Source organism: Bolinopsis microptera, chromosome 6, assembly GCF_026151205.1.
Source record: "Bolinopsis microptera isolate Bmic1 chromosome 6, MBARI_Bmic_1.0, whole genome shotgun sequence".
Lineage (NCBI taxonomy): Eukaryota > Metazoa > Ctenophora > Tentaculata > Lobata > Bolinopsidae > Bolinopsis > Bolinopsis microptera.
This window is the reverse complement of record NC_087077.1, coordinates 6,452,499-6,465,817: the sequence shown is the minus strand read 5'-3', so window position 1 is coordinate 6,465,817 and position 13,319 is coordinate 6,452,499. Positions and strand designations below refer to the sequence as shown.

The 13,319-nt window shown below is 38.2% G+C and overlaps 5 protein-coding genes across 15 annotated transcripts in view; 4 read left to right on the top strand and 1 right to left on the bottom strand.

Moving 5' to 3' along the window:
- LOC134816727 (LAMP family protein lmp-1-like) overlaps positions 1-1,646 on the top strand; it is a 57,696-nt gene extending 56,050 nt beyond the window's left edge. Inside the window, exon 8 of the mRNA XM_063825708.1 lies at positions 642-1,646. Coding sequence (XP_063681778.1) covers positions 642-790 — 149 coding nt within the window. The 3' untranslated portion in view covers positions 791-1,646. The remainder of the gene's footprint in view (positions 1-641) is intronic.
- The window catches only part of LOC134816726 (arginine and glutamate-rich protein 1-A-like), a 1,122,901-nt gene that overhangs the window by 868,665 nt on the left and 240,917 nt on the right, over positions 1-13,319 (top strand). The gene's annotated exons all lie outside the window — the stretch shown is intronic.
- On the top strand, positions 2,167-3,996 carry LOC134817134 (uncharacterized). Of its 3 annotated transcripts, none has more exons than XM_063826254.1 (5): positions 2,167-2,350; positions 2,582-2,694; positions 2,877-3,141; positions 3,332-3,419; positions 3,771-3,996. In XM_063826254.1, exons 2-5 carry the CDS (start codon positions 2,686-2,688, stop codon positions 3,958-3,960), a joined length of 552 nt encoding a protein of 183 aa, XP_063682324.1. In that variant the 5' UTR covers positions 2,167-2,350; positions 2,582-2,685; the 3' UTR covers positions 3,961-3,996. The 3 variants fall into 3 exon arrangements, with proteins under 3 accessions (XP_063682324.1, XP_063682323.1, XP_063682322.1); XM_063826253.1 differs by having other exon boundaries at positions 2,168-2,350; positions 3,025-3,141; XM_063826252.1 differs by having other exon boundaries at positions 2,169-2,350; positions 2,869-3,141.
- Positions 5,306-7,777, top strand: LOC134816730 (uncharacterized). The gene is made up of 2 exons (XM_063825711.1): positions 5,306-5,567; positions 6,307-7,777. The coding sequence occupies exons 1-2, from the start codon at positions 5,339-5,341 to the stop codon at positions 6,639-6,641; spliced, it is 564 nt and encodes a 187-aa protein (XP_063681781.1). The 5' UTR covers positions 5,306-5,338; the 3' UTR covers positions 6,642-7,777.
- LOC134816722 (neuronal-specific septin-3-like) overlaps positions 7,485-13,319 on the bottom strand; it is an 89,136-nt gene continuing 83,301 nt past the window's right edge. For all 9 annotated transcript variants that reach the window (XM_063825702.1, XM_063825699.1, XM_063825700.1 and 6 more), the window contains 3 exons: positions 9,604-9,730; positions 9,165-9,288; positions 7,485-8,592 (listed from right to left, as the gene is read on the bottom strand). In XM_063825702.1, coding sequence (XP_063681772.1) covers positions 8,484-8,592; positions 9,165-9,288; positions 9,604-9,730 — 360 coding nt within the window. In that variant the 3' untranslated portion in view covers positions 7,485-8,483. The remainder of the gene's footprint in view (positions 8,593-9,164; positions 9,289-9,603; positions 9,731-13,319) is intronic.

Sequence of the window (13,319 nt, the reverse complement as noted above, 5' to 3'; positions counted from 1 at the left end):
AAGGTCGCATCGTTTTAAGACTTCTGGGGCTATGTTGTCGTCACCCCATGCTTTCCCTTCCTTTATGCTGGACTTTGCTTTCCTGTACTCATCCAACGTAAACGGTTCTGTTCCGATATTCAGAGGTGGGTGGACTGGATCAATATCCTCTTCCGCGTTCTCTACCGTCGGTGGTGAGCCGAGAAGAGTAGCAAAATAGTCCTTCCATTTCTGAACCCTTTCCGTTGGTGAGTTTCCCTTGATTTTGCCAGTATATGATGGAGCTTTACCTGTGATCTTGTTGATCATGGTCCAGCTTTTAGCATGTCTGCCCTGCCAACTTGCTTCCTCCAGTTCCCGGACCTGCCCCTCCAGCAGGTGCTCTTTGGCTGCTTGATAAGCATCGCCTAGCTTCTGTTTGCCCTCTTGAACAGCTATTCGGTTGTCTTCTGTAGCATCTGAGTGGTATTTTATGCTACATTCCCTCATAGTAGTAGTGGTTACATGAGGGCAAAAGCCATTTGGCATAGATAGATATCTTGAATGTTGGCAATTATATTAAGTTTGAATACTTTGCAAGTTTGAGACTAGATTTGATTAGATTCTTCAGTTTATATAATACTTCCGATGACACTCTTAAAAAGCGATTCGTTCAATTTCAGACCACTACTGCAAGGCTGACCAGAAAGTGAAAGATATTGTTCCGATAGCAGTTGGTGTTGCTCTCGCGGCTCTTGTCGTTATTGTTCTTGTTGCTTATCTGATTGGTCGAAGGAGAACTGTTGCTGCTGGAGGTTACGAAAGGGTATAGTTAAACAGATCAACACAGAAAACAATCCAGTCTTCTAGAACGATTCAGAAAGTTCCATTACAATCCAAAGGCTCCCATTACAACTCAGAGATCTAAAACAATTCATGTAATATTGTGGGACAATTTTCAGGCTCTGTTTTGAAGTTTCACGTTAACGTTCATTCAAAATATTGTGTTTCGGAATCATTTGTAAGATTTTTATGTTGAAATAATTTTAAAATCCCTCGACGGTTTAAGCACACGTGTGCATTGCATTATAAAAATGTCTAGCTTTTTGCTAAATTTTGAGTTCAAAATTATAGTAAGACTTTCAATTTGATGTTTTGTTATTCAGTATATTGTATATCAAGTGATCGCAAATGAGACCTTTTCTCATAAATGATGTGTTATTGTCAAGTATGGTATTTGTTTGAGAAATTTTCGTGGAATCATTTTTTATTTTCAGAACATAAAAACATAATTTGATTTGGGATTAAGCCAGAATTCGGCCATTTCATACTATCTTTACACTTCATAGTCGTTTTTATACAAAGCTCTGTAGAAAATACACCAGTGTGAGCTAACGAACCGTTTAAGAATGGCTTAATATTAATTCTTAATTTAGTGCATGCTGAGTTTGTATCAATGCATATTTAGAATTTGAGGGAGACTGAGGATGTCATTGGCGATTAGCAAAATGAGAAGAGGTTAAACCGTTATCGGTTCAGTCGAGATCAGATAATTTTGTTCGAATTGCAAACATTACTATATCTTAAAATCTGCAGCGCCCAGCGGTCGTAAAATTTTGTATTGGCTTGATTCTTTGTTATCTGACTTGAGTTATGATAAACTTTTCTACAATGTAAATTATGGAATATGATCCTAGTTTTATTTTGAGCGTAGTACATAGCATTTCCTGGTCGTAATAGTCTGGCACGAAAACGGAGGGCGCCAAATCAAGCGTCTTTTTTATAAAGAAAGTGGAATGGTTTTCGCGCGAACTTAATAAACTTTTATCATATCGATCGATCCGTGATCTGCTTTTCACGAGTTTTTCCGAATCACGGGATAATATAATCACTATGCCACTATCCGAAATTGCAAGTCTCCTCACAAGATAGCGATATTGATCTTTAACTTTAAGCCCAGAATTACGTCGATGAGTGTATCATTTCTTCACAAAAAACATCAATGGAAAATATATTGTCTCTTCAGAGTTCGAGCTTCTAAATGTACACGTTTAATTGACGCCTCTGAGCAATACAACTTCTGTCAAATTATATGCATTTCTATGTGAACCCATGCCATGATGTGAAATAGTCGATTTGTCTTTAAATTGTATAACTTTGATGCGACGTACGTACATCAGTCACGTTTCTATGGAGACATACACTTTGGCACGTGTCGTATGACCTAAGTCAGATACCTCAAACCTTTTATGTTGTGTCCGTTCACACAGTTACGTAAGATCTAAATCGGTAACTAGGTTGACAGAACTACCATGCCCAGCACAGATGCCTATCGTGAAACTTTGGAGAAAAGAAGACAAAGCTACAATAAGCAGCGCAGTCAGATGCAGAGGTCGGTTGGTTAGCATTCTCAATTCTTGGCTTCATTTAGTTATCACGTGGATCAAAGATTTATAATACTTCCTAACGAATTTCTCATGTTCCAAACTTTAAATCGAAATTCATTACATATACTAGAAATTAATACGTATCGTTTTTTGATTCAAACTCAAAAACACTAAGGCAATTGGCATTTGGCACGAAATGCATTTTAACGGAAACTGTTATCAACTTTTGTTTGCAGGTTCAAGTTTCGACAACCAAACAATACTCCTAGCGTGAATTTCTCTCGGCTCAATCATTACCATCTGTATCTACGTAAAAACCCCGGCATCAAATCCTACTCCCATGGCCATGGTACGTTATCGAGTCCGTCTAATTCATGGCTCTATCTAATGATTAATTATTCATTTTGATTGAATTATATTTGCTTCAAATTAATAGGAAACATTTTTTTTTGTATTTTAAAATTGATCGGAGCAATTCTATCACATGATACTTTTTCGAAATAACCATTGAGCCAGCCATTAGCTTCACAGGTCAGTGACCAGGCAGCCAGTCCAGCAGCATACAGAATCCAAGGTCGGGTTTATAGGCAGTCGATGGTCTATTCAGTTTCGCCAAAATACGACTGCGGATCCGAGTGTTTCATTGATGGACCACGGTGCTTAAATGCTAATTCTCCAGTGTACAACATCTCCCAACCTAACTCTACGACACCGATACATTACAGTGCTTGCGACGTAGTGTACCCTAGCATGACTGGTGTTATTGAAATATCTGGACACATGATAATGCATCCCAGTGAGTAAAAATTGTATTCATCCATCTTTAAATGATAAATGATAGCGTCTGTATCATCTTCTAATCATTAATAGAACTGAGCAAATACAATTTTGCACTTTATAAAATTAATCAAAATGATATCGATGGCATTGAAATGGTACTCCTATAATTAACAGTTAATATTAAGAATCGCATTATTTCTTTGCAGGCACAGATCTAAAAGTATATAAGAGGTTGATTGGCAACCGAGATCTTGCAAAAGAAGCTGACTTTGATAATTCAAAGCTTTCTTACATGTAAGTGCATCAAAAGTTATTTTGAAACGATTTTACTTTATTATGGTTTTTATAATGTACGTCTAGTGTGTACACTAGACTAGATAAAGTATTGAATAAAATTAACACAATTTTCAAATTCGCTGGCCTTAGGAACGATCCTTCGGCTTCTTGTAAAGCTCTTCCTTGAAAGTGCTGGTTTACATTGTAATGCAGGTAATGCCGAAGTAAAATAACAAAGGTGGTCGACTCATTCGATGGCCTTGTTGCGTCGCAACGAATCCTCATAAGATAAGATAAGATAAGAATTTAATGGTGGATTTCAAAAAAAATAACTATTCACAAATCCATTAATTCACTTTTCATCACCAGAGAGAAAACTGCATTAGACTGCAAAAGTACGAACTACAAGTGCTTCAGAGGGCCCAAGTTACAGTGGCAGTGCATGGGCTCCGGTGTTAGACGAGCCTCTCTCCTAATCAGAGACAATTACAGTACCTCCGTTCTTGCAAAACTGGCTGCTGGTGATGGACAAAGGCTTCTTGCAATAGGATCAAGATAATCTTTTGTTGACGGAAATATTTTTCCTCAGCTTCTATTTCTGTATTATCTGTTGTATCCAAAATAATCCACCGATCAGCTACAGAATTGCTTATTGTATGGCTTAATATTTATATTATACATCTTGAGTTATGTGGAATGGCTCGACCACGTGACATGTCGATTGTCAACAGAACAAGATTGGGGGATTTAAATTGAAGGGAATTTCTAATGACAATGGGTTACTAGGTAAAAGTTAGGTAGATTGTAATACTGGGTAAATGACTGGGTGATTGGTGGAGATATCTTGCAATAGGACCGAAATGAGCCTTTGTTGACGGAGATAAATTGTCCGATGTGAAGATAGTGTTCTGCCAATATTTTTCTTGAGCAGCTTCAATTTCTATAGTCTTTTATCGCAAAATAATTTAGCTGTCAGTAGAAGTGCTCCTTCGATGAATTGTGCGAATGCTTGGCCACGTGAATACGCGACATTTCGTCCAAACAAAAGAACGCGATTAGAATTGAAGAGCATTTCTTATTTCAATAGGTTGATAGATTGTAATAGTTGGAAGATCTACACGATCGTTTATCGACACAAAACATTTATGATTTCCCTGGAGCTGGACAGCGATGTCCAGGTGTGCCGCGAACAGTTTGTAAAACGTGCAACACAATGCAAGCGTTAAACCAGTAAGGTATAACCACAGGCCTTGCTTTTGTTTTAAGAACGTACCCTTTGTGTATTTATTATATCTAAATTATCGGAGGGTTAGGTTGAATACAGTGCACAGATCATCAATCAGACTGTGGGCTATCGGCTGATTTGTTTGTGCGACTGCCATTTACTGTTTGCGAAAACACATACGTGCGTCGTGCATGATCTTTGTTTGGCACCGTTGTTTGAACCTTTTCAATTTCTCCAAGTCCAAGGATAATTTGACCCGGATAGAAATTCAACATGAAAAGCTGTGTGGTGATCAGTAATAGCGAGCCGATTAAGGTCATTGAATTAAAAAAAAATGGGTTTCCTGTGGGAGAAAGCCTCCGCTGCACGATTTATTTAAAGTCCTTAACGTAATATCAGAAACGAACTTCCGTCTCATTAATTTACTGCAATTCTGTGTAAATGCCCGAGTATATTTGCTCGAATAAATTCGTATTGTTGAATTGGTTCAAGTCACGCTGTGCTCTGCATGATAGGATTGTAAAGTGAAGTGTATCAGTATAGTATACCCTAATATGTAATAAATCACTAATCAGATCATTCTATTTTGGTTTTGCGGCATATCTTGCCAATGACAGCACAATATCGATTAGTTCGAAATCAGTTTCCTTCGTGGTGATGAAAAATGAAAATCCTAATATTTTGCTATGATATTTAGGAAGCTTCAGAAGAAATGGGAGAAGACATAGAAGATGGAGGAAATATGGCCAAGGCCAAAGAGTTCACCCGAACAGCTTCCGTGAAAGTTGCAAGAACTTCAAAAAAGGTGTCAAAAGCTGGTGTTGGATATACAAAGACCAGCATCAACAGCATCGCCTCAGCCTTGCCGGACTCTGAGATCATGATTGTGGCTATACTGGCGGTGACGATATTCATCAGGGCGGAAGAGGCCCATTTAAAAAGTAAGTTTGATTTTAATTTTATATTCAATTTGCTTTTCGATAACGATTGATTTTACCCACCGTTTAATTTTATTTGTTTAATATGGGACGACCATATTAAATTATATTAAAATGTAGGTTTTCCCCCGATTTTCGGCTGCCCCCCCCCCCCCCCCCCCCTTTCTATTTAAATGGTGCATAATCAGCTAGCTCAAAGATACTGATACAGTTGAATTGTAACCTCGATTTTACAGTTACCGAATGTACCAGGAATAGGATCCCCCGATTTGTCGGCCCGAAGTCTTTGACGAATTTTGGCAGACGTTTAAAAATCGTCAAAAAACGACGTCCAAGATTTTCGGAATCGAATACAATTTAAAAAAAGCATACCTCAAAATTCTAGCTGTATAGATCTCTTCTGTTTCTGATGATCCTATCAATATATCCTGAAAGTTTGATTAAGGTGATTGTTTTAAAACTGTAGCGGAAAAGATGGATTTTTAAACCATTACAGTTACACATAAGACTAAGTGCTGACCTTTGACCGGCGGTAACTTTAAACTTTGGCTAAGAACAATATTTTCCCATGAGACCAGAAAATATATGGTATCAGAAAACAGGCTATATCAGGAAAAAAACTATAAACTCGATCATTTCGAGACAATTTTCATGTCCCCCTGATCTTGCACGAATAGTAATTTTGCTATAAAATGGTATCTTTTACTGCAAGAACCATCCAAATAAACGTCAGTTGCCCTAGAGTTCTGCTACAACGACGGTTCAGTTGGCTGGATCATGTGCGCTATGGGTTGTTGCGTGGTGGCGTTCTCCAAATACTCCGACACACGATCCATTATCCACTCCTTCGCTGCCAGCTTTATCTACCTCCTGATCCAAGTTTCGCTCAATTACCCTCCTCTGGGATGCCTCTTCACCAACGTGGTTGTCGGAGACGGCGAGAAGACCGAATACTCACCCGAAACAAAGAGTTTCGCTGTGGTCCAAGCAGTGATAATGACTATATTCGCCATAGTCTACACCGTCGTGATCTACAGAAAGAGAGTTGTAGAGGATGAGGAAGAAGGAGAGGAGTGAGGGATGGTCGGACTTTTATTGTTTCTGACATTATTACACGATAGGTATACTAATCGGATTAGGTTTACAGGTCTTTTAAGGTTTAGGAATAATCATTGATCTTATAGACAGACTTTAATGACGGTATAGCTATTAAATACAGAGTAGATAACGAAGCTGGCTAACTGAAAAATAGTCAGTAAAGGCTTAATGTGTAATTAAATGTTGACCTCAAAAGTCACATAATCCTTTTGGCGAACATACTTTTAAAAAGAATTTTAAAACGATAGTCTGGCGATTAGCGAGGAATGTTTGTTTATCTCGCTGTGCCATAATTTTCAGCAAATTTGTAAGGTTTATTGATTTAATACCTATTTTGTCTAGGCAAGAAGCTAAAAACCTACCCGCCCACAGTCATGAATCTCCTAATCTGCACATAAATATACATTTAGTCTGACTAACGGCTTTAGTAAGGTAGGTCGCATCAGACCATACTGAAATATTGCGATACTAGCGTCTAGCAACTAGGTACTACGACTTGAACAGGTCTGTCGCTGACTGCGAGATTAATCTTCCAATATCCAGACAAATCGCGATTTCTACACTGCGACAACATTGTTCTCACGTGCGCAAGGTGGACCAACTTTTGATTACAAATCTGGGCCAAAAACTAGCGATAGCATTCGAACACTTCGCCGCCACAGCTCCATTCCGTAGACTTACAATAAACTTTTGTGAGCTTTCAGTAATTGCAAGGCTTGAACGGGGCATAGTCGCTGGGTTGTGTGTACTCACAACCAAAAGGCATAAGATCTTGCAACTTGCATCCCTGTTATTTTCGTTTCACGAATAAGTACAAATATCTATCCATTTATATAAATCGGATTTAAAATAAGAATTGACACCACATACAAGACGTTTAATAACGATCAATAACTTAGTCAAAAATTTGCGAACCAGAAATCAGGCCGTAGCCTAATATTCTATTTGTATAATCTTTGGACTTATTCTCGAAACAATTGTAAGTTAATATCATAGTGTCAAAATACTAGTTTAAACATAAAAAATATCATTCTTAAAACGTAAAATATTAAAACGATTTTGTTTGAGATATTTGATATTTTCTGAATGTTTGACATTTTTACCTTTTTCTTTAACCTACTGTTGTATCGTTTGTCAAAAATGCGGTGGTTAATGACCTCATATTGATTATTCCTAGAATTGCAAATAACAACAAAGGAGCGGTTATAAAGCTTGTATCGGCCACCACAGGGCGTTAGATATTAGAATGAAGTTACTGACATATTGCTCAACGTATGGCTTCTTCGTTAACAAAGTCCAATATCATAATGTAAAGTAATAAAATATACATGTCGCAAACTTTGCCGCCAAAATTAAACACTTCCAACATGGCGCTTCAAACTTTGTACAAATCATTAAATATCCTAATTATGCCTAAATTTAACATTAGCACACTGCAGCACACTGTTAACATTGTTAACACTGTAACATTAGCACACTGCTATGTTATCATATATGTAGTGAAAGTGCAAATTGATTTAATCGCTATCATTAAGAAAGAATATATCATTAACAAGAGCTTATAAGATGAAAAAAGAACGGCAGAAACATCAAAAAGTTTTATAGCAGTTTATGAGTTTGGTGAGCGTGTATTTGAGCTGCATTCCCAAACGAGTCATATAGCAGCACATTACACACGCATGGGGCTCCATACGAAAATTATCTTATTTTACACAAAAGAAACAGCGTAATTAATCCTAGATATATGAATGAGGCAAGTGCGCTGGGCACAGTGCGCCACTGCGCCGGTACGTTGTGCGCCGGGCACAGTGCGCCGGTGCGTTATGCGCCTGCTCCGTTGTTTTCCCCAACTTCTTCAGAGAGTTTCTGACGCCGATAGTTCTCATAGTGTTCTTCATGGGTAGTGTCTTTCAGATCTTGCATGTGCGTCCTGTAAACAAGTGAACGTTGAACACCTGTACAACTCATCACATCCAGTCTCTAAATTCAATCTAGTTGAGCATTTTCGCACTTCTCCAGTCAAGAAAAGATTTCCCAGACTTTGGAGATTGTAACTTACATCTAGGATTACAAATTTGCGATTTCAGTGGATCAATCATGAACTGTGGACAATAAAATTCAGTAATTACCAAAAATAGAATTCCCAAAATATTGCCCTAAGAAATTAAGGAACCTGTGTAATTTTCAAACTGGCAAGCACAAAACATAGTACTATACTTTACAGTGAAGTACTAACTCTGAGGCCCAAATAGGAATTTTGTGTTAGAAAGCTCTAATAACCTTATTCCCATAAATAAAATGTATAATTGGAGCTAATTATGAACTAAATTATTTTACATATATATTAGTCCGTTGTTCAGCGAACTTATCATTGAACTCTGGTTCAGCTGAACACATCTGAACGGTTTCAACACACGACATTATATATTATAAAGGAGTACTACTACTCACCAGTAAAATGCCCTTTGAGGGGTGGTTATAACAATAAGACGTGTAATGTACCTGAGGAGCATGTCACGTAGGAATGAAAACTCGCAGTGGTTCGGGTTCTCGACCTCCACAAAACCCCACTTAGTTTGGCGACCCAGAATACTCTTGTTGTTAATGGTGAGGGCTCTATCACTACCTGTAATGCACACATGTAAGAGTAAGCAACATTTCAGAAGATGATGTCATTTTTACAAATAATAAGAGGGCGTGCTACTAGTTAGCTTAGTCAGCGTGGTGGCATTACACCTGCCTGTTAACAAGTATTACGGACCGGTAATAATGACATCACATTAATTGTAATCACCAGCTCAACAAATATATGAGATTTTATTTTTAGTAATATGTGAAACCTCCCTTATAGCCCACATTCAGTGGGTTCCTCCCACAAATTCAATACCAACTACAGTTGCTACATGTAGAGAATTTCTAATTTGAGATATTTGTAACTAACCGACTACAGCTAAGGGAAGATGTTTTCTGATGGGAGCATTAGCTTGCAACACATCCTCATCCTCAGGCAGGAGGGAGCTGGGGTACACCTTTATCTCAGCTTCAGCTATATCCTCTCTTATTCTCTCCTGTAAGTTAACAAATTAATACTAATAGGTAACATATAATATTATAATATTATTAGCAAGCTATATGTAGATGACGATCAGACCTCACTGTAATAGTTGCAATATAGACCTCACTGTAGTAGTTGTTTGTAGTAGTAGTGTATTATATTTTTCGAGTTGGATACCACATTTCATTATTAGAATAGACGCGTTTCTTTTTGTAAATGCGGTAAAATAATTTGAATAAATTGAAGGAGTCTTGTCAGCTATGATTATTAAAGTGAAACTGTTCCTTTTATTACTGTTGAATAACATGATCCCTCCTTCTGTTAGTATAGTAATAATAAACGATCAGCTAACTATTTAAAACTAATTGAAATATAATGTACTGTAGTTATATTGTAGGGCCGCGTGTTAAGGACACAGCACTACAGCAGGGACCTTAAAAGGGCACATCTATTTTACTGTAGTACTACTACATAGCATGTTATATACATACTGCTAACATGTACTAGCAGTAAGATTCTATTGTATGCACCCTCTATTATGTACTATCTTTATACATAGCAGGGGTATTACTGTGTCATGGTCACTAGATGTATTGATAACACATTAACAAGTTACAACATTATATAAATATCTGATACGTTATAGATATACAGATATACTGTGTGTATTGATATCTGGATATTATCCGGTTGGAAGAGACAAGGACAAGTGAAACAAGGAAGTTAGGAGTAAGGGCAAATTTTCGGCGTCAACGCCATCTTCAGGCTCAAATTATTTGTTATATAGTAGTGTTGAAAGTATTAAAGTATTAAAAATTTTAATACTTTCAACACTACTATATAACAAATAATTTGAGCCTGAAGATGGCGTTGACGCCGAAAATTTGCCCTTACTCCTAACTTCCTTGTTTCACTTGTCCTTGTCTCTTCCAACCGGATAATATCCAGATATCAGTATTTCAATCATGAGACTAATAAACAGCGAACTACTCCGTTATTTGACTGTGTGTATTGGTAACTGTGTGTATATTAGTGACTGTCACGTGTATATTGGTAACTGTGTGTATATTGGTAACTGTGTGTCAAGAGTTTAAATTCCCAAATAGTCAGACTGAGCAGGTTGAGCTGTAGTAAAACACAGTACTGAGGCGTTAAAACATTTTCATTACTATCTTCAGTAACATCCTGAATCAGAAACTCGGTTAATATCAGTTCCTACAAAGTGTAACATTGGAAATGAAATGACACAACTAAAAACGATATGAATATTTTTTTAAAACATAACTCTTGTGCCCCAATGCAATAGAAAACATTTAAGATAAATCCAATAATGGAATCCCAAACGGGTCCATGGCATTGAGCCCCAATGGACGTATAGTTCTAAGTTTCTGAATATAACGGTGTTCATCCACTTCTAGAGTTCTTGGGCTACTATTACTGAGAATTGACACTTTATAAGCCTGGTTAAAATTGTCACGTTGTTTCATGTTATGAACTTCTACAAGGTGTTTACCCAAGCTGAATCCGTCGTCGTTTTCTTCAGGGACAAACGTATTGTCCGAAATGAGTTTGTAGTAATGGGCGCGATGTTCGTTTACTCGTGCCCTGAGGGGCTGCACCGTTCTTCCTACATAACACATGTTACAAAGTTGGCAACTGAAGAGGTATACAACATTGTAGCTGACACATGTACCAGTCACTGCTTTGGCTCGCTGTCCATTGACTGTTATTGATGGATGTGGAGATATGATGTTACAGGTACCGCAGTGTCTGCCCCCACATGGTCTTGTGTGAGGTTGGGTTAAGTCATCCGCAAACTGTTTTGCTTTGACTAACTTCCTTCTAAATGATGTTCCAGTACGTCTGACGAATTTGAAGATAGGGCGTGATGTACCGGCTCTAGATGATATTGGGGAGCCTGGGGTGTTTCCACTTGTATGGGAACCAGATAATCCTGAGAAGCTCCTGGTTCTACTGAGTTCTGGTTCCAATCTTTGCACCGATTCTACTAACTCTTGATCACTGCCAAATGTTGAAATAACGCGGACTGCTGGTTCTGGAGACTTTGGTACCAGGACATTGCTGTTTGAGTTCTCCAGTGGTTTGAGACATCTTTCGAAGCCTTTGACCTTTTCACTGATGTTATCTACCATAGTTTTAGGGTAGTTGGATTGGAAGAAAAAGGTTTTTAATTCATCAATTTGTTTTCGGAGTCTGTCGTTATCATTGATGATTCGCCGGAGTCTCAGACATGCACTATAGACTATGCTGCTGAATGTATCGTTCGGGTGGTGGGAACCGAAGTACAGGTAGGAGCGGGCATCAGTCTCTTTAACATGGAGGTCTGTCTGAAGATCACCTGCGGTGTCGAAACAAAATTTGATGTCTAAGAACGACACATAAACATTGTTATCTTCTATGATGTTCTCATCAATGTGGAGGCCAAGTTCTGCTAGCCTTGAGTTGACAGTCGCGATGAATTTTGAAAACTGTCTTTTCGTACCATGGAATACTCCACAGCCGTCGTCTATGTATCTCTTGACCGATTTTACAGGTTCCATTAGTTCCGTGTCTGTATAGACTTGCTCACGCATGACATGGTATACTGCTATGTTTGCAAGTTGTACACAGATACTGCCTCCTGTCGGTACTCCTCGTTTCTGTCTGTACCACTCTCCGTTAAATTTGCCTATAGACGACTCAAAGCTGAGTTCAACACTTCTTATCAACCACTCCTTGAATTTGGCGGACCATTCTGGTCTCTTTTCTTCCATGGCCACCTTCAAAGCTTGGATTGTAAGGTGGGGGCTCAATGAATCATATAAAGCTTTGTAATCAAATGTGAATGCTTTAATGTTGCTTTTGAGTTCTGTGTCCAGGGTATTGTTGATGTTGTCGAGCCAAACTAAGGCGTCTCTATTATCAATAAGAAGGTCTTCGCAAAAATCCCTTTCTAGTTGACGTAGGTATTTATCAGCTAGGAAGACATCCGGTCGTCTGCTGGCTCCTTCGTGGAGGGCGGTAATGAGTCTAGCTGGTGGTTTTGCCCCTGGTATGAGGTCTTCTTTTTTCAGCTTATGGATTTTAAAAGCAGGGTAGAAATACGGCTGTCCAGGGCGATAGTGTGGGAGGGTACTGGGGCGGTTTGTTGGTCCAGTTTGGTCTGCTCTGGTGTTGTCAGAAACACCCATCACTTCTTTCGCATCCCTTGCTAATATCAGTCCTTCTTCTTTTCCCTGTACCCAGTGCTTGAAGAGTTTCTCATACAGCTGTTGGGTAGGGTCACAGTCCAACTTTTCATATAGTTCCTGATTTTCCAGTTTCTCCAGTGTCCGTTGCTTGATGAGGTCAGGGTCGATAATAACTGTGGTAACTGTGTGTATATTAGTAACTGTGTGTATATTAGTAGCTGTGTGTATATTAGTTGCTGTGTGTATATTAGTAACTGTGTGTATATTAGTAACTGTGTGTATATTAGTAACTGTGTGTATATTAGTAACTGTGTGTATATTAGTAACTGTGTGTATATTAGTAACTGTGTGTATATTAGTAACTGTGTGTATATTAGTAACTGTGTGTATATTAGTAACTGTGTGTAAATT

Excerpts from the sequence above, each read along its gene's own strand:
- LOC134817134 (XM_063826252.1), top strand. The coding sequence starts at position 2,271 with ATGCCCAGCACAGATGCCTATCGTGAAACTTTGGAGAAAAGAAGACAA. Across the intron at positions 2,695-2,868 it reads ATCCTACTCCCATGGCCATG|CTTCACAGGTCAGTGACCAG; the intron begins GTACGTTATCGA and ends GCCAGCCATTAG. Across the intron at positions 3,420-3,770 it reads AATTCAAAGCTTTCTTACAT|AGAGAAAACTGCATTAGACT; the intron begins GTAAGTGCATCA and ends TTTCATCACCAG.
- LOC134816730 (XM_063825711.1), top strand. The coding sequence starts at position 5,339 with ATGGGAGAAGACATAGAAGATGGAGGAAATATGGCCAAGGCCAAAGAG. Across the intron at positions 5,568-6,306 it reads GGAAGAGGCCCATTTAAAAA|AGTTCTGCTACAACGACGGT; the intron begins GTAAGTTTGATT and ends CAGTTGCCCTAG.